This window comes from Leptonychotes weddellii, chromosome 10 (genome assembly GCF_054177405.1).
Source record: "Leptonychotes weddellii isolate Sample4059 chromosome 10, ASM5417740v2, whole genome shotgun sequence".
Taxonomy (NCBI): domain Eukaryota; kingdom Metazoa; phylum Chordata; class Mammalia; order Carnivora; family Phocidae; genus Leptonychotes; species Leptonychotes weddellii.
In genome coordinates, this window is record NC_138378.1 from 89,474,989 (window position 1) to 89,500,197 (window position 25,209).

Below are 25,209 nucleotides of genomic sequence, written 5' to 3' on the forward strand. Positions count from 1 at the left end.
ACATTTGCTTTGGGGGCGCCTGGGTGGCTCAGGTCAGATCTCAGGGTTGTGAGATTGAGCCCTGCATCAGGCTCTGCACTCAGCAGGGAGTCTGCTTCAGATTCTCTTCCCACCCCCCCACCCCCCGAACATGCTCTCTCTCTCTCTCTCTCAAAAAAAAAAAAAAGAATAAGGAAACTGATCCTGGACAAAATTAAGAAAATACATGAAAGAAAGAGAAGCAACATAAATAGTAAAAATGTATGGGGAAATCTAAATGAATATTAACTATATAATAATAATAATGTTGTGTGAGTTTACAATATAGATAGCATTAATGACCATGCATTTACCCACAATCCAATTCCTTTAAGCCTCTTTCTTGGGTCCCTCCTAGTTCCACTTCAGAGATAACCACTATTTCAAATTTTGTGTTTTTCATACCTTCAGTTCTCTATTTTTACCACACATGAACATTCTTCTAAATAACTTATTTAGTTCTGCTTGTTTTTCAATTTATATGAACAGAATCAATCTGTATACATCTTATATACAGCTTATATATTTTGCAATTTCTGCTTGACATTATGTTACTATGTAACACCAGTGAAAATATCCTTCAGGAGAGGCGCCTGGGTGGCTCAGTTGTTAAGTGTCTGCCTTCAGCTCAGGTCATGATCCCAGAGTTCTGGGATCTAGCCCCGCATCGGGCTCTCTGCTCAGCGGAAAGCCTGCTTCTCCCTCTCCCACTCCCCTTGCTTGTGTTTCCTCTCTTGCTGTCAAATAAATAAATTTCTTAAAAAAAAGAAAAGAAGAAAAGACAATATCCTTCAGGAATAAGGTGAGATAAAGACATTCTCAGATGACAGAAAATTAAACAGAGTTATTACCTAAAGAACTACTCTAAAAGGAATGCTAATGTCTGAAGGGAAATGATGTCAGAGAGAAACTTGGAACTTTAGGACTGAAGGAAGAGAATAAAATGGGGCAAATATCTGGGTAAATAAAAAAGAATATTTTTCTCTTTTTATATTTGAAGTGGGTTTCTTGTAGACAGCATACCATTTGGTCTTATATACATATTTTTTTAAAAATCCAACCTGATAATCTAACATAAATAAAAAAATATATGACTATTGAGAGCAAGAACAGTAACATTATGCAGTAGAGATTTCAGTGTATGTAAGTGTAATGCATACCACAACTGTAGAGGGAGAGAGTTAAAGGAACCATAAGGTTATAAGTTTTCTGCATTTTATTTGAAGTGGTAAATTATTAATTCTAAGAAGGCTTGTGAAATAAGTATTAGGTATATAAATCATAATCCCTAGAATAACCACTAAAAAGAGAGACAGAGATAGCCAAATACTCAATGGAAAAATTAAAATGGAACTCTAAATAAATTTTAAAAGGCAGGAAATGGGGATGCCTGGGTGGCTCAGTCGTTGAGCATCTGCCTTTGGCTCAGGCCATGATCCCAGGGTCCTGGGATTGAGCCCCGCATCGGGCTCCCTGCTCGGCAGGGAGTCTGCTTCTCCCTTTGCCTCTGCTCCCCCTGCTTGTGCGTGCACACGGTCTCTCTTTCCCTTTTTCTGACAAATAAATAAAATCTTTTAAAAAACAAAAATAAAAAGGCAGGAAATGGGAAAATGAAAAACAAAACCAAAAGGGAGCAGATAGCAAATAATAAAATAGTACATGTAAATCCAACCAAACCAATAATTACATTAAATTTAAATGATAAAGACACACCAATTAGAAAGGTAGAGATTACCGTATTGGATGTTTTGTCAGACAAAACAAAAACAAAACCTAACTATATGCTGTCCACCAGAAGCCCACTTTAAATATAGAATGGAATAGGGTGGATAGAATTAAAGGGATGGAGACATATCACTAATCAAAAAACGCTAGCGTGATTATATTAGTTATCAGACAAAATCGACTTTCAAAATATTACCAGAGATAAAGACAGAAATTACATAAGGTTAAAGTAGTCAGTTGCCAAAAAGAGGTCATAATTCTAAATGTATATGCACCTAAAAACAGATCGCCAAATATATGAAGCAAAACTGATAAATCTAAAGGAGACATAGACTAATCCATAATTATACTTGGAGACTTCAATGTTTTTCCTCTCAATCATGGACAAAACAAGTAGAACAGAAATGCAGCAAGGATATAAAAGACTTGAACAACACTACTTACTACCTTCACCTAATTCACATTTATAGAACACTCAGCCCAACTATAGCAGAATAAACATTATTTTTTGTGCACATGGAACATTCACTAAAATTGAACCATATTTTGGGCCATGAAACAAACTTTAACAAATTTTAAAGTATGTTCTCTAACCACAATGGAATTAAAGTAAAAATCAGTAATAGAAAAATATCTGGAAAATTCCTAAATATTTGGAAATTAAGCAAAAATTTCTAAATAACACAAGTCAAAGATGAAGTAACATGGAAAACTAGAAAATATTTTAATAAAATGAAAATGAAAACATAACAGAGCAAAACCTGTGGGATGCAGCTAATGAGTACTCAGAGGGAAACTGACAGCATTAAATGCGTTTAAAAAAATGGAATTCTTTCAAATCAATGATCTAACTTTTCGCCTTAAGGAAACTAGAAAACAAACCCCTCAAAAAAGCAGAAGGAAGGAAATAATAAGGAACATAAATCAAAGAAACAAAAACAACAGAGAGAATCAATAAAACCAAAAAGTAACCTTTTGAAAAGATTAATGATACTGATAGACCTCTAGCCAATCTGTCCCGGTAAAACAGAGAATATAAGGAATGCAAGCAGTGACACCATTACAGATCCTATAGATACTGAAAGGATAATAAAGGAATATTACAAATAATTTTTGTCCTTAAATTAGACAGCTTAAATAGAATAATTCCTTGAAAGGCACAAACTCCCAAATCTTCTTCAAGACACATAACCAAAAAAGATACAATTAAGTTACCTTATTATATGTTTAATTTGTAGTAAGATACTACTTTCCAGGGTAATGTTCAAAGCACTTATTAGGTACTGATTGAACTCCTCAAAGAACATTTCGTTCCCTTCTTCATACTTTCCATAATTCTTTGAGTACTCCTTTTGAATGCAGTGATTGGTCAAATGGCAGGTTTTGTCTTGGAAATTATCAACATGATATGGTTCTGAAGCAGTCCGAAGCACACCCTCTTTATAGAGGTAGATATTATACTGATGATCCACCAAGACCCAGCTTCTGCAAGTCAATAAAAACAGTTGCACTCAAGTCATTCAAAGTTTCTCCACAGTATATACATCATCACCACACTTTAACATTTTTGGAGGGAAGTAGAGGAAGGAGATAGGTTCTAAGATTCTATGAGGCAAGCCATGACAACTAGCCAAGATAGTGGATTATCACTGTAATGAGGCAAATAAAACATTTTACCATAAATGACAAGAAGCCTTTGATCTGTTCAAAAGACAGCATTTTGAAGAGATCTGGATGGGTTGGATCCTAAGGTTTATCCACAAAACCTCCATTTGCCATGTTTGCTCTATTAGTAATCTTAAGAGGAAGACTGTTTATCCTGAAGCTGATCTGACATAGGATTGGTGTTCAAGAAGCAGCAAGTCATTATGAAGACAACAAGAAGATGGAATCTTCAACAATGAGGAGACATCAGCAAGGCCACAGGAAAGCTGGGGAGAGGGCTGTTTAGCTCTAGAAGGCACGAGACAACCTCTTATTCTATGCCAGGCCCTTTGCTCATGAAAGTTAGAATCCAAAAAGGTATGTGAGGTGTGTTTACGAAATCCTTAAAAACTAGAGGACACAAGTAATGAAGCAAGGACATATTATTTGTTGTGTCTGAATTATGTGTTTTATGTTCATCTCTCAGCTGCTTCCATAAGCAAGCCCCATACATTTATACTCTCCTCTTTGGAGGCAAAAGTCATTTTGATTAAAGAGAATACATATGAAAAAGGAAAACCTATAATTTTAGTAATGTCTTCTAGAAAGAAAAGAGAAATACTGAAGGAAAAATAGAAACTTGGGTCAGTTCTCTTCAGCTGTGCTCAATTTTGGCTATGTATTACACATGGTCAAGTACTTCCTCACATTCCATGTTACCCTTATTACCCACCACTGCATTTCTCTCAGATTAGTAACAAAAACTCTGGACGCCAATGCATTACCGAATGTCAAACTTGCGGTGACCTGGCTCCAGAAGTAGAGGGTGCTCAAGGTATTTCTGGATCACGTGCACCTGACCCTGGTTGTCAATGAAATCCAGAAGCTCTGTAGCCTCCGAGGAGATGAGGATGCCTTCACCTAACAGGGCAAAATTGTAACAGATATGAGTCCAGTTCATCCCAAGAGGAAAAGGTCTCTAGAAAGCCAGAAGAGAAATACTGACAGCAGGAGAAAACTGAGAGGAGGCTTCTGTTGGACTGCTCACTCTTCTTCCTCCATCCCATCACTTCCCCAATCTCTCACATTCTCCCCTCTGCCCACAATAGCACCAGGGCCATCTAACTCTTTCTCCACCTAGGACTGTAAACACTACCTTGACAGGCTCCAAACATGAAATTTCATTTTTACAGACATTCAAAATATCCAAGCATCCTAAGTAAATGCCACTTTACTGTTGGTCACTTGGCTACCCTGATAAAGACTTTAATAAACCCAGTTCTCACACTATAGCTTATAGAAATATCCAGAAAGTTAGGGCATAACCACAATTGTACAAGTCAATTCCCTACAGCATTGTAATAGGAAAAATTTGATAAATGTACTGTCCATCAACTTTAAATAAATGATACAACATCCTTCTCAACAGCTTTATTGAGATATATGTTACATATCATAAGATTTCCCCTTTTAAGGTATTCAATTCAATGATTTTTCATATATCCAAGAGATTTGCAACCACCACTAACAATTTCAGAACATTTTCATTACCTCCCTACATAAACCCATATCCATTAGCAATACACTCCCCATTCCTTCCTTACCCTATTCTGACAACTACTAATTTACTTTCTCTCTCTGGATTTGCTTAGTCTAGATGATTCATATAAAATGGAATCATACAGTATGTGGCCTTTGTGTCTGGCTTCTTCATTTAGCATAATGTTCTCAAGGTTCATCCATGTTGTAGCATGTACCGCTACTTCATTCTTCTTTTCCATGACTAGATAATATTCCATTGTGTGGATATACCATTTTTGTTCATCCATTCATCAACTGATGGACATTTGAGTTTTTTCCACTGTTGCTTGATCTGCATAGAAGTTTTTGTGCGGACATGTTTTTAATTCTTTCATGAATATACCTAGGAGTGGAATAGTTGGGTCATATGGTAACTCTATGTTTAACTTTTTGAGAAACTGCCAAACTAATTTCCAAAATGTCCAGGCCATTTTACATCCTCAACAGCAATATATGAGTGTTCCAATTTTGTCACATTCTTGCCAACACTTCACTGTCTTCTTGATTATAGCCATTCTAGTGGGTGTGAAGTGGTTATCTCATTGTGGTTTTGATTTGCATTTCCTTAATGACTAACAATGTTGAGCATGTTTTCATGTGCTTATTGGCTATTTGTATATCTTCTTTGGAGAAATGTTTACTTAGGTTCTTTGTTCTTTTCTTAATTAGGTTGTCCTTTTATTATTGAGTTATCCGAGTTCTTTACACATTCTGGATACAGGTGTCTTATAAGATCTATGATTTGCAAATATTTTCTCCCGTTTTGAACAGTTCCATTATCATGGATCCCTCAGTGTTGCTCTTTTAAAGCCACAACTACCTCCCTTCCCATAACACCCTCCTGACAACTACTAACCTATTCTCCATTTCCATAATTTTGTCATTTCAGGAATTTTATATAGATAGAATTACACAGTATGTGATCTTTGGGGATTGGTTTCTTTCACTCAGCATGACTCTCTGGAGATTCATCCAAGTTGTTGCATGTATCAATAGTTCATTCCTTTTATTGCTGAGGAGGATTCCAAGGTATCGATTCACCACAGCTGGCTTAATCACTCAGCTTTTGAAGGAATCTGAGCTGTTTCCAGTTTGGGGCTATTACAAATAAAGCTGCTATGAACAATCATGTGCAGGTTTTTGCATGGACATAAGTTTTCATTTTCCTGGGACAAATGCCCAAGTGTATGCAATTGCTAGGTTATATGGTAGTTACAGGTTTAATGTTACAAGAAATTACCACACTTTTTTCCAGAGTGGCTGTACCATTTTACATTCCCAACAACACTGTGTGATTGATCTAGTTTCTCCTGACCCTTGCAGCATTTGCTGTCATTACCATTTCTTATTTTAGCCATTTTAATAGGAGTGTTGTGGTTTTCATTTGCATTTCCCTAATGGTTAATGATATTGAAAATCTTTTCATTAGTTTATTTTTTATCTATAGAGCCTTTTTCTTTTCTTTTTTTTTTTAAGATTTTATTTATCTGAGAGTGAGCAAGAGAGCACAAGCAGGGGCAGAAGGAGAGGGAGAAGAAGACTCCCCACTGAGCGGGGACCCTGGGATCATGACTTGAGCTGAAGGCAGGTGCTTAATTGACTGAGCCACCCAGGCATCCCAAAAAAGTCTGTCCTTCTATTGAATTGCTTTTGCACCTTTGTCAAAAATCAGGTGGGTATATGTGTGGGGTCTATTTCTGAGTTCTCCCTTCCACAGATTTATGTTTCTGTCCCCCAACCGATACTGTAGTGTAGTGATTATTGTAGCTATGTAGTATGCTTTAATATCAGGTACAGTGATTACTCCCACTTGATTCTTCTTTTTCAAAATTGTTTAAGCTATTCTAGGGCTTGTGCCTTTTCCATATGAATTTTAGAAGAAGCTTTATGACCGCACAAAAGCCTGGTTGACGTCTTGACAGCAATTGCATTAAGCCTCAAGAACTCAAATTAGAGGTGAACTGACATCTTTACAATGTTGAGTCTTGCAATCCATGAACATGGTATGTCTGTGCATTTACTTAGATCCTTTTTGAACTTCAGTTGTTTTGTAATTTTCAACATTAAGATCCTGTACATGTTTTGCTAAGTTTATACCTAAGCATCTCATTTTCTTTGGGGTGACTATTAAAAGGTATTGTTTTTAATTTTAGTTTCAATATATTCACTGTTAATATACAGAAATCCAACTGATTTTTGTGTGATCTGATATTCTGCAACCTTGCTGAACTCAGTTTTTTAGTTCTAGGACCTCTGACCTATGCTTTGATTTATAGCTCATCTCTACTTGGGTCTCATGCTTTCAGTACAAATTAATTTAATTTTGTTAATTTAATAATTCAACTTTCCTAAAAGCCAACCCCTTTACAACTATCTCATTTTTGTCACTTGCTCCATCATGTGGTTAGTCCTTAAACAAGAAACTGCAAATCAACTTGGAAAAGCTCCTTCCTCTCTTTTTGTAGGAACAGGATTCTTTCTGTTTCATCTCCCTCAGGAACTACACTCAGATACCCTGGTTCCTCTTTATTTCCATTTGCCAATTTTTTTTATACAGACCTCAGTCTCTCTTCCATTTCACTTCTTCTAAAATAGTTATCCTAAGGGGCGCCTGGGTGGCTCAGTCGGTTAAGTGTCTGCCTTCAGCTCAGGTCGTGATCCCAGGGTCCTGGGATCGAGTCCCACATGAGGCTTCCTGCTTTTCTCTCTCCCTCAGCCTGCCACTCCCTCTGCTTGTACCTCTCTCTGTCAAATGAAGAAATAAAATCTTTAAAAAAAATAAATTAAATAGTTATCCTAAAACACCCCTTCCTACTAATGCCCTGGAACTGTACCACCTTTGATGTCTTGCTCTCCATAATCTACTCACATTCCCTCCTATTTTGCTCCAACTTTGTTTCCCTTAATGCTATTTCCTTAGGTAAACTATTTCTTATTGAAAATATACCTCATGCTGATAGATGGGAAAAATAATGGAAGAAGGTAGAAAGATACATTTTGATAACTTTAAAGAACTATTATTATTGAAAATAAAAACATGGCATTCAAGTAAAATAGAAAAGTTACCTTTAGTCTTATTTCCTAATATAATTATTTTTATCTTTTAATATCACCTTCCTTTCCATAAGGGCAAAGACTGGCTCAGTCATAGTGAACTCACCTTATGTTGTCAATTTTTTTCACTTTATATTGTCAATATTTTCACTGTTTCTACATTAACATTACAATTATGTTAGCAGCTGAAGAAAATTACACATTTATTTACTGATTGCTGGACAGTGGGGTTGTTTCTAAATAAAATGTTGCTGTTACAGGTCACATAGTAGTAAATGTCTTTGCTATAGATCACTCTTGTTTCTTTTAAAATATTTCCCTGGAGTTAAGTTTTCAGGAATGAGATTAGTGAGCCAAAGCCTCTGCACTCTCTATGGCTCTTCCTTTGTATTATCCTATTGCTTTTTCAAATGGCAGTGTATCACAGCTAAGAGGCAGCAATTCATAACAAACTTTCAGCAACAGTATCACTGAAGGTCTCTCTCCTTTTTTTTTTTTAAGATTTTTATTTACTTTTTTGAGAGAGAGAGAATGAGACAGAGAGAGCACATGAGAGGGGGGAGGGTCAGAGGGAGAAGCAGACTCCCTGCCGAGCGGGGAGCCTAATGCAGGACTTGATCCAGGGACTCCAGGATCATGACCTGAGCTGAAGGCAGTCGCTTAACCAACTGAGCCACCCAGGTGCCCCACTGAAGGTCTCTCTTATTTTGTAGGTATAAAATGGTACATAAAATCTACCTATATTTTGTAAGTTTTGCATACCAGTGTAGCATGTTTCCATGTGTTCGTTAACTATATTTCTAATACTATTTCTTTATATCCTCACCAACTAAACCTGGAGAAATTATGAAGAAACTCTGCAATTCTTTAAGGAGCTTCAAGGTGATAGTCTTTTTTGTTATTTGTTCCCATCTCAACTATTTATCTGGAAATAGATGCATCACTAGCTTTCTTTCTGACTAGATTGGGTCCATAAGGGCAAGAGACTATATCTATTTTATTTATCCCTGGATCTCCAAACACTCATTATTTCACTCATTCGTTCATTCAGCACTCAGTACATGTATTGAACTGTTGCTGGGTTCCACGTGCTGCCCCGGCACCAGGGAGAGACAGCACTGAACACAGATGTGACAGGGTCTGACTGTGCTTTAATAGGCTCTCTGCCTGCTGTACTGTGTGTAGACTCTGGAGAATGGCCAAGGGCAGGAGGACAAGGAGCAACGCTCCAGGTGAGAGGTGAAAGTGGCTCAGGTCCAAGATCGGTGGTAGAGGTGGTGAACAGGGGGTCTTTATACTGGATATAGTGTGAAGGTTGAGCCAACTATTCCCATAATGGGTAGGCATTAAATACTTCTTTAACAAGAATAAAAGCCACTCATTCATCCTCTTGATTTCATTTTGTAGTTCCCAAACAAAACAAATGCATACCACTTATCTCAACTTCCTAAAGCAAAATTTCTTCTTTGTTTGGCATTTTATTCTCTTTTTACCTCTCCCTGATGCTGACCATCAATCTATTGACTTGTCTTGGTGAGGGTTCAGACACCACACAGGTGGGATCGCTGCCATGACCTGACATGCTCTTCACCAAGGACCTTGCCTCACTCCTGATTCTCACTCCAACTAAGGCTCCATTATACAAGATGTCCTTACAATGGCCATCCTGACTCGAGCCCAAATCCACAGAAGGAATATGGAATACTGCAGATGTCTATTTCCTCTTCCAATTCCCCCATTTATCATTAGAACCAAACTAGGGGACAGTACTTGAGAAGAGGTCATAAGAGGGGAGAGAGAAGTAGGTGAGGTACCTGGCTTGTGGCAAGAGTCCAACTCTCCCCCTTTCAGGAAATTCCAGGTGATGCCCTCCTGTCTCATGGTTGGTGGAAAAGAAGGTGAGGTCCACTGGACCAGGGATAGAAATGAGTACCAATGGCCAGATGGTCTTCCAAGGCAATAAAAGAAGAAGTAAGTTCAAAATAGAATGGTTTTAAAAGGAGCATATGATGGTAGTTATAGAGATAGACCGTGTTTATGTGTTCATTACACTGGGAACTGCCTATATTTTGAGCTTGAGTCAATATTATAAACCTCATTCCTTCTATGCATTCATTCAACACACATTTACTGAGTGCCTCTGGGGAGGGTAGAGATGAACAAGACAGAAAGTCTGTGTTTACATGGAGCTTATGGTATGAGAGAGGAGACAGGCAGATAAACAGATATGTAATAGAAGTGCTAGAAACAGGTTAGTGCAAGGAGGAAAAATAAAGCAGGCAAAAGGACAGAGAGCAATGGACATAAAGGCTATTTTAGAAAAGAAAAGGCTTCTCTGACAAGGCAACATCTGAGCTGAAAGAAATAGAAAATAATCCATAAGGACATTTGAGATACATAGACAACTTTAGGGTATTTGTAGGACTCTAGGTAGGCGTGGCTATAGAACAGTGAGCAAGGCCAAGAATAGAAGATGGTACCAGAGATAGAAGCAAATGTTAAATAGTGTAGGCTCCATCAGCAATCTGAAGTTTATTTGAGTTGCATTGGGAGGCCAGCTGGTAATTCTTGAGCAGAGAGTAACATGACCAGATCCATGTTTTTAGACATCGCTCTGTCTTAGAGGAAAACTGGCTGTGAGCAGGCACAGCAATTACACAGACTAGAAAGAACAGTAGTTTTGACTTTAAGTGATAGCAGTGGAAATGGCAAGAAAAAGTCTAATTCAGAATATATTTTGAAGCTAGAGCAGGCAAGACTTGCTGATGCATTAGGTATGGATCGTAAAGAAAAGAGCAGTCAAGGATGAAGCCTAGGTTTTGGGCTTCAGAGACTGGGTGCAGAGTGGGATCACACACTATATGGGAAGACTGAAAGAGGGGTAGGCTGGGGTGGGTTAAATTGGGCAGGAAATGAAGAGTTCTATATCAGACATGTTACATTTGAAATGCCCACCACACTGGATCTGGAGCTTAAAGGGAAATACTTTGGCTGGAGATATACATTTAGAAGTCATCAGTACCTAGATAAATGTTTAAAACTATGTAACTAGACATGGTCTCTACCCTTGAGGATTCAGATTCACTCATCTGAAGATATCATTGAATTCTAATGAACAATTGAACAAAATACATGAGAACCTACAGGAAAGGAAGGAGGGGACAATAATGCCAACTCACCTTTGGCACCAGCTGATGACTTTGCAATCCAAACATTGCCCTCTCCATCTTCTTTCTTTCTGTTATAAGAAGCCAGGAAGAATTCCCTTTCATCTGTCCTTGAATTATGGATTGGTGGGTGAATTCCATTCTGTGCTGGAGCAACTGGGGTCTTGAGATTAGTTGGATAAATCACATAGGACTCTGGAAACCATGTGCAGGATTCAGCCAGGTCTGGGCTTGTCTTGATTAGCCTGACAGATGACAGAAGGTCAGTTTCCCTTCTTAGTACACCCTGCCACTCACTCTATTCAGAAAAGCCAGTGCTTTCCCCCAGAGCTCGTCAAAGAGGCAGGACAACACCGGGGCTGGGAGCTGGTCTTTTCATTTCTTTTTTCTTTTTAAGATTTTATTTATTTAGGAGCTAGTCTTTTTATCCCACTCTTTGTTCTTGGCCTCCTTGAGCTGACCTGTAATGCACTACTGGGCAGTACCCAGCCATTACATGCAACCCTAAAGGCATGCTCCAAGTAGTTAAAAAGGAGCTCAATATCTAGGACTTTAGCACCTTTTAAAATGCATCTCTAAGGAAAACTGAAGTAATTCTGAGACAATACTTTCTCAACATACATGTTGTGGTTGAGCAAGACACATGCTAAAAAAACAAAGTAGAGAACTTAGAAAACTATTTGGCTTACTAGAAAAAATACTATCCTGGTCCAACTCTCTGGAGAGCAAAGGCTACTCCTTAGGAATCTGAATTATCTGAAGACTTATTTTAGTTCTTCATTTCTTGCTTTTAGCTCCGCCTGGCTTCAATGACATGTAAAGGAGGAACCTTTCTTTTTTTTTTTTTTTTAAAGATTTTATTTATTTATATGACAGAGAGAGACAGCGAGAACAGGAACACAAGCAGGGGGAGTGGGAGAGGGAGAAGCAGGCTTCCCACTGAGCAGGGAGCCCGATGTGGGACTCGATCCCAGGACCCCGGGATCACGACCTGAGCCGAAGGCAGACGCTTAACGACTGAGCCACCCAGGCGCCCAGGGAGGAACCTTTCTAATGGGGCACACGACTACAGTGGTCATAACTAAACATACCTCCGGCCCCCAAAATAACATAACACGACGGAAGATAAAGTCAGACCATGGGCAAGGCACTTAATAAACACAAGGGCTTATGAAGGGCTTCCCATTGCATTTACTCTCCAGTCAGATCCCCAGTGGGGGCGGCACTAGCATCCCATTTCACAGATTAGCCACTGGGTCACAAGAAGTAAATTTCCCAAGATCATAAAGGTAGTTAAGAAACAGCCATTACGCAAGCCCCAAACTCCCAGTCCTCACTCGAAACTTACTCCTACTCCCCAGGAATCGGAGGCAGGAGGGAACTCATCCAAAGACATCTGCAGGCCTTCCTTAAGCTGTGCTCCCTCCTCTGTCTAGAACAGAACTATTAATGTTAAGTCTGTATTAAGATCCACTTGCAAAAACCGTCTATGAGCAAATTGCAGAAATAATGAAAAAAAAATTTTTTAAGATTTTATTTATTTATTTGACAGAGAGAGAGAAAGAGAGAGAGCACAAGCAGGGGGAGTGGCAGGCAGAGAGGGAGAAGCAGGCTTCTTGTTGAGCAAGGAGCCTGATGCGGAACTTGATCCTAGGACCCTGGGATCATGACCTGAGCCGAAGGCAGATGCTTAACCAACTGAGCCACGCAGGGGTCCCAAAAAGAAATTTTTAACTCAGATTTAAAATAAAGTTATTTTTAAGCCAAAGGCAATAGAATATGACAATTACTTGAATTCAAAGGAACAAAACCCAATCTATTTCTTTTTTCTTTAAAGATTTTATTTATTTTTGAGAGAAAGAGAGAGCACAAGCAGGGAAAGCAGCAGAGGGAGAGGGAGAAGCAGGCTCCCCACTGAGCAGGGAGCCTGATGTGGGGTTCGATCCCAGGACCCTGGGATCATGACCTGAGCCGAAGGCAGACGCTTAATGACTGAACCACCCAGGCGCCCCCAAAACCCAATATATTTCTAACTCACTAAATAGTCAACTCTATCTACATTGGCCAATAAGGTGGCCACTAGCCACACATGGCTTCTGAGTATTTCAAATATGGCCAATGTGACACAGGATCTGAATTTTATTTTTATTTATTTATTTTTTTAATTTTTTAAGGTTTTATTTACTTATTTGTCAGAGAGAGAGAGCACAAGCAGAGGGAGAAGCAGGCTTCCCGCCAAGCAGGGAGCCCGATGCGGGACTCGATCCCGGGACTCCAGGACCACGACCCGAGCCAAAGGCAGTCGCCTAACCAACTGAGCCACCCAGGCGCCCCCAGGATCTGAATTTTAAACCTTGTTTAGTTTTAATGTAAAAACTGAAGTACTGTAAAATATTTTTCCAGTAATCACAATTGTACTCTTTTGGTAGGATGACATTAACCACTGCATGACCTAAGATATTTTTGTGGTACTGCAGCGTGCATGTCAGGAACATGTGTTTGTAGGAGGATACATAAACACATCACTGTTCTACTCGGGGACAATAGATTGATTCAGTTCAAGTGACTTTATCTTCCATGCACTGATGAGACATTATCTTGTGTTTATTACGCAGACAGCACAAGTTACAATGATAGCTATGTAAATCATAATTGGTAACTAATGTGAAACGTAAAGTTAAAAAATAAGTATGGACAAATTTTTAAATTTAAAACAAAGGAATACTACTGATGCCGAATTTTTTTTTTTTTTGGTCAAGTTAATATGATAGCTTTATTCCCTTTGAGTTTGTGTATTATCCACATCTTCATTGCTGGAATTCCTTTATCAGCTCTTAACCTGACAACCAACTTCATGAACACATCCTCCAGCACATTTCTGGCGTATAGCAGATATGCATTTAGCATGGCTTTGTTAGATAGTGTAAGCTATTTCTTCTTCTCTCAGTTTTTGGTTCTTCTTCTTATCTTTTAATCAAAGATTGATGGAGAACTGAGTGAGGATGCCAAAGCTAGAACTATGACCAGAACAGTAAAGAAAAAAAAAAAAAAAGAACTGGCAGAAGGTATGTCAGAAATTTCATAATGAATGGCAATTGCAACTTGCTATAGCAGAGTAAAATGAAAGAGTTTGTCTGCTGTACAAAGGAGGCATTTTCAGCAAATACATAGTGAATTTCATAAGCAGTTTCCTCTCAACCACCAAACCAAACAAAACAAAAACAAAAAAATGAGAGAGACAAACCAAGAAACAGACTCTTAACTACAGAGAACAAACTGATGGTTACCAGGGGGGAGGAAGGTGGGGGGATGGGTGAAACAGGTGATGGGGATTAAGAAGTACACTTGCTGTGATGAGCACCAGGGACTGTATGTAAGTGTTGAATCACTAACTTGTACACCTTGAAACTAATATTACACCCTATGTTAGCCAACTGGAATTTAAATAAAAACTTAAAAAAAAAATCAGTGAAATCTGTGGCTGAAATCAGAATTAAATACCTTACAAAAAAATTTTAAACAAAATTTCAACAGGCTTTGAGCTTGTAACTCCGGTCAGTGATAAAATGACATGGATTCTTGCACAAAAAGGACAACCATTTTTTTTTTTTAAAGATTTATTTATTTTATTTTTTAAATTTATTTATTTGACAGAGAGAGAGAGAGCGAGAGAGGGAACACAAGCAGGGGGAGTGGGAGAGGGAGAAGCAGGCCTCCCATGGAGCAGGGAGCCTGATGCGGGGCTCGATCCCAGGACCCTGGGATCATGACCTGAGCTGAAGGCAGACGCTTAACGACTGAGCCACCCAGGCGCCCCAAGATTTATTTATTTTTAGAGAGTGCGAGTGTGTGAACACACAGGGGGCAAGAAGGGAGAGAATCTCAAGCAGCTTCCCATTAAGCACAGAACCCAACAAGGAGCTCGAACTCACGATCCTTAGATCATGACATGAGCTGAAACCAAGAGTCACTCAACTGACTGAGTCACTCAGGCACCCCAAAAGAAAACCATTTTAGGGGCACCTGGGTGGCTTATTCAGTTAAGTGTCTGCCTTCAGCTCAAGTCATGATCTCGGGGTCCTGGGATGGAGCCCCACATTGGGCTTCCTGCTCAGTGGGGAGTCTGCTTCTGCATCTCCCTCTGTCCCCCTCCCCCCTCATGTTCTCTCTCTCAAATAAATAAAATCTTAAAAAAAAAAAAAAAAAAAAACCATTTTAGATAGAAATACAGTTAGAGGAAATATTCTGAGGAAAAGAGTAAAAAAGATATTTTACAAAAAGTGAACAGTCTTTGGCTAAGTCACAAACATTGCCCAAGGAGTATAAAACCTTTCTAATAATATCAAAGACTGATTCAAAAGTAAAAAAATCTTAAATATTTTTCTTTAGTTTTAGTTGAGTTCTATGACACAAGATGTTGCCCAATTAATACTTTGGGTATGTTCTGTCTCAAAGAATTTTCAAATACATGAAAAAATATTACTGAATTGTAGCCTTAAAACTATTAACCTTATGGTGTAGATATTTTTTTAATCTTTTACATCTGTCAAAGAAGAATTTCACCTATATGTGAAAATTTCTATCGTGACAGTACTTCAGCTAGGTTGGGTTGAAATCTGACTTACTGGGATTTTAACAGACTGATGATTCTTTTATTGCTTCATTGTACTGTATGTTACATATTGGAAACACTTGCACTCAGTTTTCTGAAGCCAGCTCTATGAAAACTATCATGGATACAGTTGTTGAAAAGCTTTAGTATATACTTGCAAATGCTACAATGATTCCACAGTATGGAACTGTTGAAAGAAACAGAAGACAATGAATTTAATGATTCTGTGTTCTCTGCTGGTGTTCACTGATTGAGAGATAAAGTTCTACAATTCACTGTATTGTCAACTCCAAATCAGATTTCCTTGCAATAAAAGAAAATGCTTCCCAAATCAAGAAATAATTATTTCACCCAATAATCAAAGATAAAACATGGCAGTGGGATTGACATTTTCTCACCGATATCCACACTGCATATGATCAAGCTAAATTTAAAGGTCCAAGGAAGGGAAAAGAAGATGTTACTTATGACCTAACCAGACAAGTGTGAAAATTTATGTTTCAACTTCATAATACAAGTCGACAATAACGATTTTACGTATTTTTATAACATGACTCAACATGTAGATTTAAGTTGAAATAGCATTATGTAAATTGGCTGCAAAAACTAAAGAACAGTTTGAAGAACACTTTGTTGATATTGCTATATTTAGAATTTCTTTTCAATTTATTCAATATGTCTTTTGAATTTGATATTAATAATACTGTGTTGACACAAGAGTTAGCAAATTTACTTAACTTGGACATAGTTTTGAAAAGTCAAGTCAACTCTTCTAAAAATATGAACCAATTTTGTCAATGTGCATGTGACTATGACAGGAAAAAGGATTTTTCATTCAGTTACTGAAAAAGTTTACGTGGGAACAACTTAAGTATTAAATCTACTTTTTCAACTATAAATTTTTATGAAATCTAAATACAGGGCAAGTGTTTCAGATGAAAATTTAGTGTCTGGATTAAGATGTTCCAAAAATGAAAAATGTACACCAGATTTTGAAGACTCAGAATGAAAATAAAATACATAAAATATCGCGCATTGTTTTTTATATTAATATCATGTCAAACATTATTTTGGATTTTTCTGGTCAAATAAAATATATTATTAAAATAAACTGCACCTCTTTCTTTGTACTTATTTTAATGTGACCACTAGGAAACTTAAAATTACACACGTGGCTAGCATTCTATTTCTGCTGGACAGCATCCTCTGCAATTGCTGCATTTCCTCATAAGCCCATTTGAAAAGAAATCACAAAAGGAGACTTATTTATATATACAAGGGAGAAAAACTCACAGTAGGGAAAGAAAGCCTCCACCCTGGGTCAGAAGAAAAGCCATTCAGGGCTCTGAGACTACAGCCTCAGGGCCTTGATGAATTTCTGAAATTCCCTGAAGTATCAGGAGGAAGGGACTTGCTGTAAATGGTCCAGCGGAGAACCCTATCGAGGTTCTGGGAAGCCCTGTAAGGGATGCCCAGTCACACAGCCCATGGGTCCCATTTGTACAGATTAGAACTGTCTTAGCTCAACACTAACTGCTATGGCCACGGGCAACCCAGCTGTCCTCCAGGAGCTGCCATTTTGTCCCACATTAAAATGAGAAAATTACATTCTTAACTCTCTGGAGCCCTTTAGAGCCATACAAAATTATGAGACAAAATGACAAAGGGACAATCAATTCCTGGAACTACCACAATCCCTTGCAGGACACCTGAGAGAATGAAGGAAGCTTATGTGGATGATGACAAGCCCCAGCCTGCATAAGTCATGTCACCATTTACAAGGTGCAATCACAGACCATGTCACATGCCACAGAAGGCACAGAGCAAGTATGATCACCACCATCCACATTTACAGATGGGTCACTGGGATCCAGAGTGGCGTTGCCCAGGGTCACAGAGATCCAGATACCTACTCAGACCCGATCATGACTCCAGCTATGCACTGAGTCCACTTTGTAGCTGCTAACTACGCAAATATGTAGAATGTTAGATATATATATATATATATATTTTACAGCATCCTCTGTTCATACTTATAAAAGCTAAATTCTACCTTTATGTTCAGATCAAAAAATCATAGTAGAAAAAAGATTGAATACACCTTTTTAAAAATTTTCTAAACGAGGGCGCCTGGGTGGCTCAGTTGGTTAAGCGACTGCCTTCGGCTCAGGTCATGATCCCGGAGTCCCAGGATCGAGTCCCACATCGGGCTCCCTGCTCGGCGGGGAGTCTGGTTCTCCCTCTAACCCTACCCCCTCTTGCGCTCTCTCTCTCTCTCAAATAAATAAATAAATAAAATCTTAAAAAAAAAAAAATTTTCTAAACGAATAATCTAAATAAACAATCATGTCCCACTTCTACTCTTAGTCCTGGTGAAACAATCTTTTGCATTCTAAGTATGTGAATATGTAATAAGAAGGAGCACCTGGATGGCTCAGTCGGTTAAGCATGTGCCTTCGGCTCAGATCATGATCTCAGGATCCTGGGATGGAGTCCCCCATCAGGCTCCCTGCTGAGAAGGGAGCCTGCTTCTCCCTCTCCCTCTGCCCCTCCCCCTGCTTGTGCATGCACTCTCCCTCTCTCTGTCAAATAAATAAATAACATCTTCAAAAAAAAATGTAATCACAGGACTTCACAAAGCCTTGCTCACCTTTAGGGGTAGCTGTTGAATTATGAAAATCCATCACACAGAGAAGTGGATACATACATTACTGGGGCCAGAGAGTGTAAACAAAAAGGGGAAAATAATGCCATGAACACCCAACCTAGTAAATAGATGGAGCCCAGAGAGAAATGTGAGTGGGGAAAAGAGCATTTACATTGAGTCATATCTTCCAGTATCTTCTTCCCCAAGTGATTTGTTTGGCTACACACACATGTTCATTGGTCATCATGGAAAGAATACTGGAGACCTGTTACAGCCCCAATTTTAGGGGCACTACCCAGTTTTTCCCTACTCAAATGAAAACAGTCATAGCAGTGACAGCCATAATAGTAAGAAGAAGAGCTTTTACTTATGTAGTGTGAACTATGAGAAAGACATTACTCAAAGCCAGTATACAAATTAACTCGATCAATTCTTACAACAACCCTGAGGCAGTTACTATTACTATTACTACCCCCATTTTATTTATAGAAAAGGAAACTAAGGCACAGAGTCAAATACTATTTATCGCTTTACATTGTCGCCCCATTTAATCCTTGCAGCCACCTTACGAGGTAGATTCTAAGGCTCGGAGGAATGAGGAAATTTGCCCCAGCTAAGAAGAGGAAGAGCTGGGATTAAAACACAAGCTTCTGATCCTAGATCTTAATCACTGTCTAATACTGCTTCCCTCCACCTTACAGCACCGTTCTTCCGACACCTCGCCGTAACTGCACTGCTCAGAGATGGGCCGGTGTAGCAGCTACTGTTAGACGCTGCCCGGGTGTCCTTTCTGAGGGGACCCCTGGCTGCTATGAGGTGGCTCCCAAGAGCTTATGCATGCCTTTTCTCCAGGGTCTAGGCCCTGCCCAGAAATGGGGGGTGGGCTACATTTTTCACTCCTCCCTACAGCCAGTGCCTGAGATTGGAGGACAGAAGCCAAGTCCTCTTGTCTCAACTCTGAGGTACCCTTAACTCCTGAGCACCATGGAGTCAGGCTGAGGATAGACTTCAGCTGAAACCGCACCTTTGCTTGGCTTCTTCTCCTGCTGTCTGGCCTCCCCCCACCACAAGTGAGCTTCTCCCAGGAGCTCCACTTCTTCCCCCCATCAATCACCCACACAAGAAACCTGGCTTCCCCTTCTGCTTCTCAGGAGCCTCACCTAGGAGACAGACAGGCTTTATCAAGCACAAACAGCAAAGTTTTAGACTGCAATCAAAGTAGCACAAAGGATGCTCCAGAACTAGTATCATTGGCTTTTTAGATAAAAGTATTTTTATCCTTTAAAAAAAAAAAAATCCCACATTTTTGCTTAAGTTGCTTCAGGATGAAAGCTAAAAACATTTATGTAATACACTGAAAGGAGCTTAAACACTTACTTCACTAAAGAAGCTTTGCGACACAGTTTGTCAGCCCCTCTGTAGTAATTCACCAACTGCATCAGCCCAGGCTCGTGACCTACAAAGGAAAGAGAAGGCTCAGAAGGGAAAGAGGACAGGTGGGAAATGACAATGTCAGCACCAGCATGTAGGAGAGAACAGCTGTGTCATGCCCAGCTTTTCTTCCTCCCATTTCAGGACTGGTTGGCGGAAATGGAACATGCTGTCGCCCTGCACCTACCTGTATTCCCCTTCCGCAGCATGGCACTGGAAACCCTCCCCCGCCCCACAGTGGATATTAAGGTATCAACCTCCCAGGTCTGCCAAAGACCACTGCTGCTGTTGTTTTTTCTTCTTAGGGTGGAAGAGTATTTTCTATTTCACCTCTCTTTGATCCCCACCCACCCCATTCTTGGCTTAACACAGAGGGATTTAATAATTTCTGTACAATACAACTTTAACAGTCATGCTTTGACACCCCTAACCTTGCTTTTCTACAGCCATCAGGGAGGGCAGTAGAACTATGCTATTGCTGTTCTCAAGCATGTCTACCTCTGCGAGCTTCTAGGAGAGCCACAAGAGGTGAACGAAGGTGTGGAGAAGCCATGTCTATAAAATCAGAAGCCCTGAGGACTTTCTTCTGTGTATCCTCCACAGAGAAACTCATCTTCAGTAAATCTTACTGCATGTCCCCTCCTCTATAAAATAGAGCAGAAAGGATACAAACAAAACAAAAGCCTCCACTTTTGTTTAAAATCCTAACAAAATGCATTGAATTTCCAGCAACAGAAATAAAAGTAAAACCAAACAGGGCGCTGCGTGGCTCACTCAGTTAGGCGTCTGCCTTCAGCTCAGGTCATGATCCCAAGGTCCTGGGATGGAGCCCCACATCCGGCTCCCTGCTCAGCGTAGGGGGGGCCTGCTTCTCCCTCTCCTTTTGCCCCTCCCCCCCAGGTCATGCTCTTTCTCTCTCTCACTCGCTCTTTTTCAAATAAATAAAATAAAATCTTTTTTAAAAAAAGTAAAACCAAACAAAGGGAGTTTGAGTAGAAGATGCCAGAGGTAAGAAGGATACATCTGAGAATAGCATATAATTAAATAAAAATATTTAGGCACTAACTAGCTCTCATTGTCTCCCTGGGGCAGATGAACCTGGCTCATACCTCAACTGCCTACCTTCTCATCTCCATGGCACCAGCATTCCTGAGACTTTACCTGGCTCTATAAGCCATCTCCTTGGGTTTCAAACTTTAAGCAAAAACTAAATATCCCTAACAGTGAAGACATATAACCATATGGCTGTGGGACGCTGTTTTCTTTTCCATAAAAAACAAATATTTACTTGTCATCTGTAGACTCTGTGGTACCTGTTTAGGTTTTGAACCCTGTAAGTTTCTGCTCCTTCCCCCTAGTCCTAGCACCTTAGCAATGCCAACCACCCCTGCTCCAGCCCCCCAGAGACTTTCCACAGAGGAAAATAAGTCAGTCGGGCAGGGAAATGCAAAAGCAAGAGGAAATACATGTTCTCAACTATAGGTAGTTCTTCTTTCAGGGAAGGTATTCTCTTTGCTGAGGGCTTCCTGGAGAGACAGGTTAACCAAAGGGAATCTCCAGGCACATTCCCTGTAGTCCCAGATTTCTGGGGGTTGGAATCAGCCCCTCCATGGAGTCTCCATCATACATACATCCTAAATTTGTAGAACAATAAAAAGTTGTCCATGGTACCATTCCAAACTAAAAATTTCCATAAGGCTATGCTAAACACCCTTCATTCCTGAAATCACTACAACTGTACAACCCCCCACCCAAAGGCCCTAAGAGCAGCTCACCAGTGGCCAGTCAGTTCCCAATGGCCTGTTTTCAATCTGCCCATTCAACCTCTCCACCCTCTGACCACACCTATTTCTAAAAACTGTGTCCTCTGCTGGACATTGAACACCGCTCTCTCTGGGTTGCCCTCCACGGCAGAGATGACTTTTCCTCATTATTGATTCTCCTCTCCTGTCTTTGGCAATTCGATCTGGTCCCCACCCCAAGAGAATTTTGGCAAGGAACATGGCCACTGTGAGAGAGGCTGCATCTCTGGGATGACTGCGCAGTGAGAAGCCACGAGCCTGTTCAGGTCAATGGGTTGTAAGTTGAAGTGATCTGCACAACTTCTGGATTACGTCACCTAGATAGGAGCTGCTGGTCCTCTCCTTTTCCCTGCCCCTCCCTATACGCGAGGATGTGGATATGGATGTGGATGTGATGCCAAGCCAGCATCAACCATGTGAGTGAAGGTAACTCCCTCGGGATGAGCAGGGCGGAGAAGTGGGACACAGGGTGAAGCCAGTGCCCTGTAAAATCTGCATTCAACACACAACTTTGGAAACACATTCTTTGGGGAAGCTAAGGAAAGATCTCCCTGGCTTGGCTTACTTCTGAAACTCCTGCTTTTGGAATCCGGAGGTCTCTTACAAATCCCCAGCTTATCTGAGCCTTCGGGGAGCTGAATCCTCAGGGTTTTCAACACACACAAGGATCCCTCCCGCTCCAACATCAGGCAGGGTGGAATCCTCAGTGCAGAAAATTCGCAAGAAGACTCCAGCCTGAGGTCGTTCGGCGGCTCGGTGGGACCTGGCCCCGCCCCAGCTCGGCCCCGCGCGTTTTGGGGGCGTCCGGCCGGGGCAGTGCGGGAGCGCGCGGCCGACGCCCCCCGGGCTGCAGGGACCCGCCATTGTCCGGGGGCAGCGGCGGCCCCGAATCCGATTTACGGGACGAGAAGGCATGCAAAGCGGTGGGTTTAGACCTTTATGGATCCATTTTCTCTCTGCCCGGGGAACGACGGAGAGGGAGATTTATGACCTTAAGACAAAAGCGCTGGTGCTAACGGGCCGTGGGAGGAGCGGGAGGGCGGGGACGGGGAAGCGCTCACCCAGTCTCCCGAAGGGCAGCCGATTCCTCTCGCCCAGCATCAGGTTGAACCTGGGGTTGTCGCGCCTCAGCCTCTTCCAGTGGCCGGTGGCGAGCAGCAGCCGCGAGACCTCGGCGTAGACGCTGCTGTTCTCGTCGCGCACCACGAAGGTGTACATGGCGAAGGGCCGTGCGCCCGGGCCGCCCGGGCCGCCGCCGCAGGGACCAGCCGGCCGAGGTGGCGGCTCAGCGCGGAACCCGCCCGGGCGCCCGCCGCCGCGCCGGCTCCCGGAGCCACTAAGGTCCCGGTGGCGCCGCGCGCGGGCGCCCGCGCGTCATGCCGGAGGCCGCGCCCCCTCCCCCTCCATCAACTCCTGGCGCGGCCCCGCCTCCGCCCCGTGATGCCGCGCGGCCGCCCCCGCCCGGGCCGGGGTGGGTGGGGCGGGTGTTCGCTGCGGCTCCGCAGAGCGTCCTGGGCCCTGGTGGGGGCTCCCCGGAGGCTGGCGGGGGCTTCTCCCGGAGGCTGGCGGGGGCGAGCGCGGCTTTGGCGCAGCGTTGGGAATGTGCGACCGAGGGAGACCGGAGACTGCGCGCGTCCCACTGAGTCCCGGGTCCCAGCCAGGGGACGGTGCCAGCGGAGGATTTCCCCTCCCACCCCCACTGTTCCAAAGGGACGATTTATGGATAAAAATGAAACGTTCCAAGGCACAATCCCATGTCTGCGGAAGGGAAATTGAAAAGGCAGTTCTAAAATTTGTGCAGCAGTGCAAAGGTCGAAGTATAACAAAAGCAATCTTGAAGAAGAAAGTTGGAAGACTTTACACTACCAGATATCAAGACCTATAAAAGTTATAGTATTTAAGTACAAAGCTACAGTGATTAAGAAAGTATGGTTTGGGCACAGGAGAGACAAGAAGACCAAAGGAAAGGTATCTATCTATCGATTGATAGTTATAGTCACTTGGTTCATAACAAAGGTGACATTGCAGATCAGTGTGGAAAAGGATGGACTTTTCAATAAATGAAGCTGGGTCATATACATTTGGAAAACAAAATTAATCTTGACCTTTGTCACACACAAAATCAGTTGCAGATTCATTGTGAGCTGATGCATCTAAATATGAAAGTAAAGCAATAAAGCTTTTAACAGAAAAACACGAGAGAAAATCTTTATGATCTTACACTAGCTAAGGATCTTAAAGAGGACACAAAAATCTCTAGGAATAAAGGAAAAAACTAGTGAATTAGCACCCTTAAAAATAAAAGTTTTCTTTATCAAAAGACACCATCCCGAGAATGAAAAGGAAAGCCACAGAACAGGATATGATGTCTGGTGTGTGTGTGTGTGTGTGTGTGTACATACATATCTGCCAGAGGACCCATATTTAGGATACATGAGGAATTACAAATTAATAATTTAAAAAACTGGCAAGCCAATTAACAAGGGAACTGAGCTAGGTATTTTAAGGGACAATCCAATAGGTGAACTCTCAGCACAAGAGAAGATTTGGAGAAGAGTCATAGGAAGACACTAAATAAGGAATATGTTAGGCTAAAAAGCAAGGCCACATTTAATAGTTGCAGGGCAAGAGTACAAATGGAAACCATATGTCTAAATATTTTAAAGTTCTAAGCCATGCCCATAAGCTGCTACATAAAATGTCTATCTTTCCGCCTTACAAATATATAATGATAAGGATGACCTGGGAGGCCAAGAGTTTTAGAATTCTCAGATTCATAGAAGTTCAGTGCCAGAAGTTGGAAATACTGGGAGAAATGGCCCTGGCCTCTGCCCATGGCCTGCCCCTGTTTACTCCCTTCCTTGACTGCATCTCCTCACCCAGCACCTCCCACAAACAGCTGCCATTTGGTCAGTGCCCAGCCCTAGGGATGTGCATACCAGCAATGTGATCAACGCTTGAGAGAACAGACCTGGGAAGAAAGCAGTGCAGGCTCAGGACAAGAGCTGGGCTATTTGGACCATGAATTCTGGTTCTCAGGTACCTAGCATAGTCTAGAAAGGGGGGGAGGGGCCATATCCCCTTGCCCTCACAAACGTCTCATTCATAGGGAGGGACGTGGCTAGAGTAGGGTCAGACTGGGAGTCTCTAAAGCAAGGACCTTTCTTACATGGGCTTAAGGGTCATACACCTAAGAAACAAGCTTCAGAATCTTACGCTACCCTTTCCCCTCTCTCTGCTCTTTGTGTCCTATGCTTGGACACCAAAACAAGTCAAAATTCTTTTTCTCTCATCATCTCTAACATTACCGCAATCACTTTGTGCTTTGGGTTTCACACCTGTCTTCTAGCTGCTCTTCTTGCTTTAGCCCCTTTACCTCTCCAGTCTTCTCTGAACATCATTACCAAATTAATCTTTCTAAAACACAGCATTCCTCACATCTACCCATACATCAAAGACTGCAATGGCTCACTGAAGCCAGCATCCTCAATTTCAAAGTCATAGCATTTTTTAAATTTTTTTTTTTTT

General features: G+C 41.2%; 1 protein-coding gene and 1 long non-coding RNA gene across 2 annotated transcripts in view; one reads left to right on the top strand and one right to left on the bottom strand.

The window, feature by feature from the left end:
• Positions 1 to 23,039, bottom strand: part of TTL (tubulin tyrosine ligase) — a 34,002-nt gene extending 10,963 nt beyond the window's left edge. The window contains exons 1-5 of the mRNA XM_006737316.3: positions 22,743 to 23,039; positions 19,826 to 19,904; positions 11,202 to 11,434; positions 4,173 to 4,308; positions 2,959 to 3,228 (exon numbers count right to left, since the gene is read on the bottom strand). Of these exons, the coding sequence (XP_006737379.1) occupies positions 2,959 to 3,228; positions 4,173 to 4,308; positions 11,202 to 11,434; positions 19,826 to 19,904; positions 22,743 to 22,899 (875 nt within the window). The 5' untranslated portion in view covers positions 22,900 to 23,039. The remainder of the gene's footprint in view (positions 1 to 2,958; positions 3,229 to 4,172; positions 4,309 to 11,201; positions 11,435 to 19,825; positions 19,905 to 22,742) is intronic.
• LOC115942375 (uncharacterized) overlaps positions 22,479 to 25,209 on the top strand; it is a 5,305-nt gene continuing 2,574 nt past the window's right edge. The window contains exon 1 of the long non-coding RNA XR_004076978.2: positions 22,479 to 22,604. This is a non-coding gene — a long non-coding RNA (uncharacterized LOC115942375). The remainder of the gene's footprint in view (positions 22,605 to 25,209) is intronic.